General features: G+C 43.2%; 1 protein-coding gene across 1 annotated transcript; it reads left to right on the top strand.

The window, feature by feature from the left end:
- The first annotated feature begins 473 nt into the window (after positions 1-473).
- LOC140785209 (UDP-glycosyltransferase 92A1-like) lies at positions 474-2,282 on the top strand. Its single transcript, XM_073132985.1, has one exon. The coding sequence runs from the start codon at positions 755-757 to the stop codon at positions 2,189-2,191; it is 1,437 nt and encodes a 478-aa protein (XP_072989086.1). The 5' UTR covers positions 474-754; the 3' UTR covers positions 2,192-2,282.
- The last annotated feature ends 261 nt before the right edge of the window (positions 2,283-2,543 follow it).

The raw sequence follows: 2,543 nt of genomic DNA, 5'->3' as shown, positions 1-2,543 counted from the left end.
TTTCATAAAAATTTAGATTTAACAAAATTTACTATATAGTTGGCACAATTTAGAAAGTAAAAAAATAAAACATGTATTCATTCTTTAAAAAGAATGCTTATAAAAGAGGGACAAGACGACATTTTTGTTCATGAAAATATAAAATGGAGAAAATTCAGCTTGCTATTTAATTTTTATAATTTTTTAGGCACACTGTTAATTTGGATAGAAGATTTTGGCATAAGTACTGAGGATGAAATGTATTTAAATAATTTGTACCACCTAATAACGTGTTATGCTGAGGTAATCCGTTTGACAAACGGGTCATATTGTGTTTGCATTATTATGACTCAATCGAATCTGACTAACTTGTCTCAATTTGAACCTGGCTAACTTAACCCAATTGCCACCACTATGTTAAATAAAATGTATCAAAAAAAGTTTAGAATAATTAAGTGATAACAAAAAGTTTTTTAGGCATATTTTTAGAATAAGAAAGCATAGACATCACCGCTAACTTTGCGATCAAAAAATTAGTAAAGAAAATGTTACAGAAGAATAAAATATGTTTAAATTTTAAAATATTCTACAACTTTCTTAGAGAATTTTTTTTAAAAGAAAGAGTAGACACAAAACTCTTCATCAGAATAGACGAAAAAATGAACAAGTTCAAAATGAACAAAAGTCTTTTTTCTTTTTTGCCAAGCCAATCCGTTGCAACCTTTCATAGTACTACACCATATAAGAATCTCTACCATGAGTGTCTTCTCTCTTAATGGCAGACAATAAACCTCATGTGGTCCTCTTCCCCTTTTTGGCCCAAGGCCACATCAATCCTTTCCTCTCCTTGGCTACCCACCTCCACGACCAGCACCCCTGCCTCACCATCACCCTCGTCTCCACCCCTCTCAACATCCAATCCATCCGCTCTTCCCTCCCTCCCACCTCCTCCCTCCGCCTCCACTCCCTCCCCTTCTCCCCCGCCGACTTCGGCCTCCCCGCCTACGCAGAGTCCGTCGCCGCCCTTTCTTTCCACCAATTCCTCACCTTCTTCAACGCCTCCGATTCCCTCCTCCCCGCCTTCGAGGACTTCGTTGCAGATATCGCCGGCAAGGATATTGCTCCCGTATGCATCATTACCGACATCTTCTTCGCGTGGACCGTCGACGTAGCAAGGAAACACAAAGTTTATCATTCCACCTTCAACACGAGCAGCGCGTACGGCAGTGCCATCTTCTGCTCTCTATGGACGCACCTACCTCATAGAAACACCACAAGCGACGAGTTCTCGCTTCCCGACCATCCGGAAGTCGTCATCCACCGTTCGCAACTCACGAATCATCTCCTCAATGCGGATGGCAACGACGGGTGGTCGGCCGCCCTTCGACCTCGAATCTCGGTTTGTTACGAAAGAGACTCTATGCTGGTAAACACCGTCGAAGAGTTCGAATCCACCGGGCTAAATATGCTCCGCAAAACACTAGCGATCCCTGTGTGGCCTATCGGGCCACTTACTTCAATTTCTTCTTCTTCTTCTTCTTCTTCTTCTTCTTCTTCGCAACATGATAACGATATTATAACGTGGTTAGACTCGCAAAAGTCGGCTTCGGTCCTATACATATCATTCGGTTCTCAAAACACAATACAAGCTCACCAAATGATGGAGTTGGCAATGGGTCTTGATCTTAGCAACCGGCCGTTCATTTGGGTCATTAGGCCTCCTGAGGGGTTCGACAAGAAGGGTGAGTTCAGGGCCGAGTGGCTTCCTCCAGGATTCGAAGAAAGAATAAAAAGAGAGAAGAGGGGAATACTAGTACATGGCTGGGCGCCGCAGGCGACGATTCTCGCGCACGAGTCGCTAGGAGCGTTCTTGAGCCATTGTGGATGGAACTCATTGTTGGAGAGCTTGTGCTGCGGAATTCCGATCATAGCGTGGCCACTTAGCGCCGACCAGCTCTACAACGCGAAGATGATGGCGGAGGAGTGGGGATTGTGCGTCGAAGTGGCAAGGGGGAAGTTGGCGAAGCTGGAGAAGGAGAAGGTGGTGGAGGTGGTGGAGATAGTGATGGGGGAGAACGAGAGGGGGAAGGAGATGAAGAGGAGGGCGATGGAGATTAAGGAGTCGATGAGCATGGCGTGGAAGGAGGGATCAGAAGGGTCGTCGTCGAAGGGGTTGAGAGAGTTCCTTGAAGCAGCTGGTTTGCTAGTCTAATGGTGGTGGAGGAGCTAACGATGCATCTGGAATAATGGGTTAATTTGTGTTGGAAATGGTGCAAGGGAAATAAACTTGAGCGGTTTTATTAGCTTCTTTATTCTCTGAACTATGTCTTATCCTTTTATTAACAAATTGAAGGTAAGTTAGTGCTTTCCCTCAAAAAGCATTTTTCATTGGATTTGGATTAGCAATTTAGTTTGAGGTAATTTTTAGCATTTTGTTTTTCAAATGACTTTACTAAGAATTATTTCATGAGACAACATGACGTTTACCCAGTAAGAAGTATAGTCTCTTGAAATAACTTTCAAAACTATAGTGCTTAGAAATGGTGCAAGGGAAATAAACTTGA

Source organism: Typha latifolia, chromosome 3 (assembly GCF_019914945.1).
Source record: "Typha latifolia isolate L0001 chromosome 3, TyphaL0001v2, whole genome shotgun sequence".
NCBI classification, from domain to species: Eukaryota; Viridiplantae; Streptophyta; class Magnoliopsida; order Poales; family Typhaceae; genus Typha; species Typha latifolia.
Note: the sequence above shows the minus strand (reverse complement) of the source record. Positions and strands in the feature narration are given on the sequence as shown.

Excerpts from the sequence above, each read along its gene's own strand:
- LOC140785209 (XM_073132985.1), top strand. The coding sequence starts at position 755 with ATGGCAGACAATAAACCTCATGTGGTCCTCTTCCCCTTTTTGGCCCAA.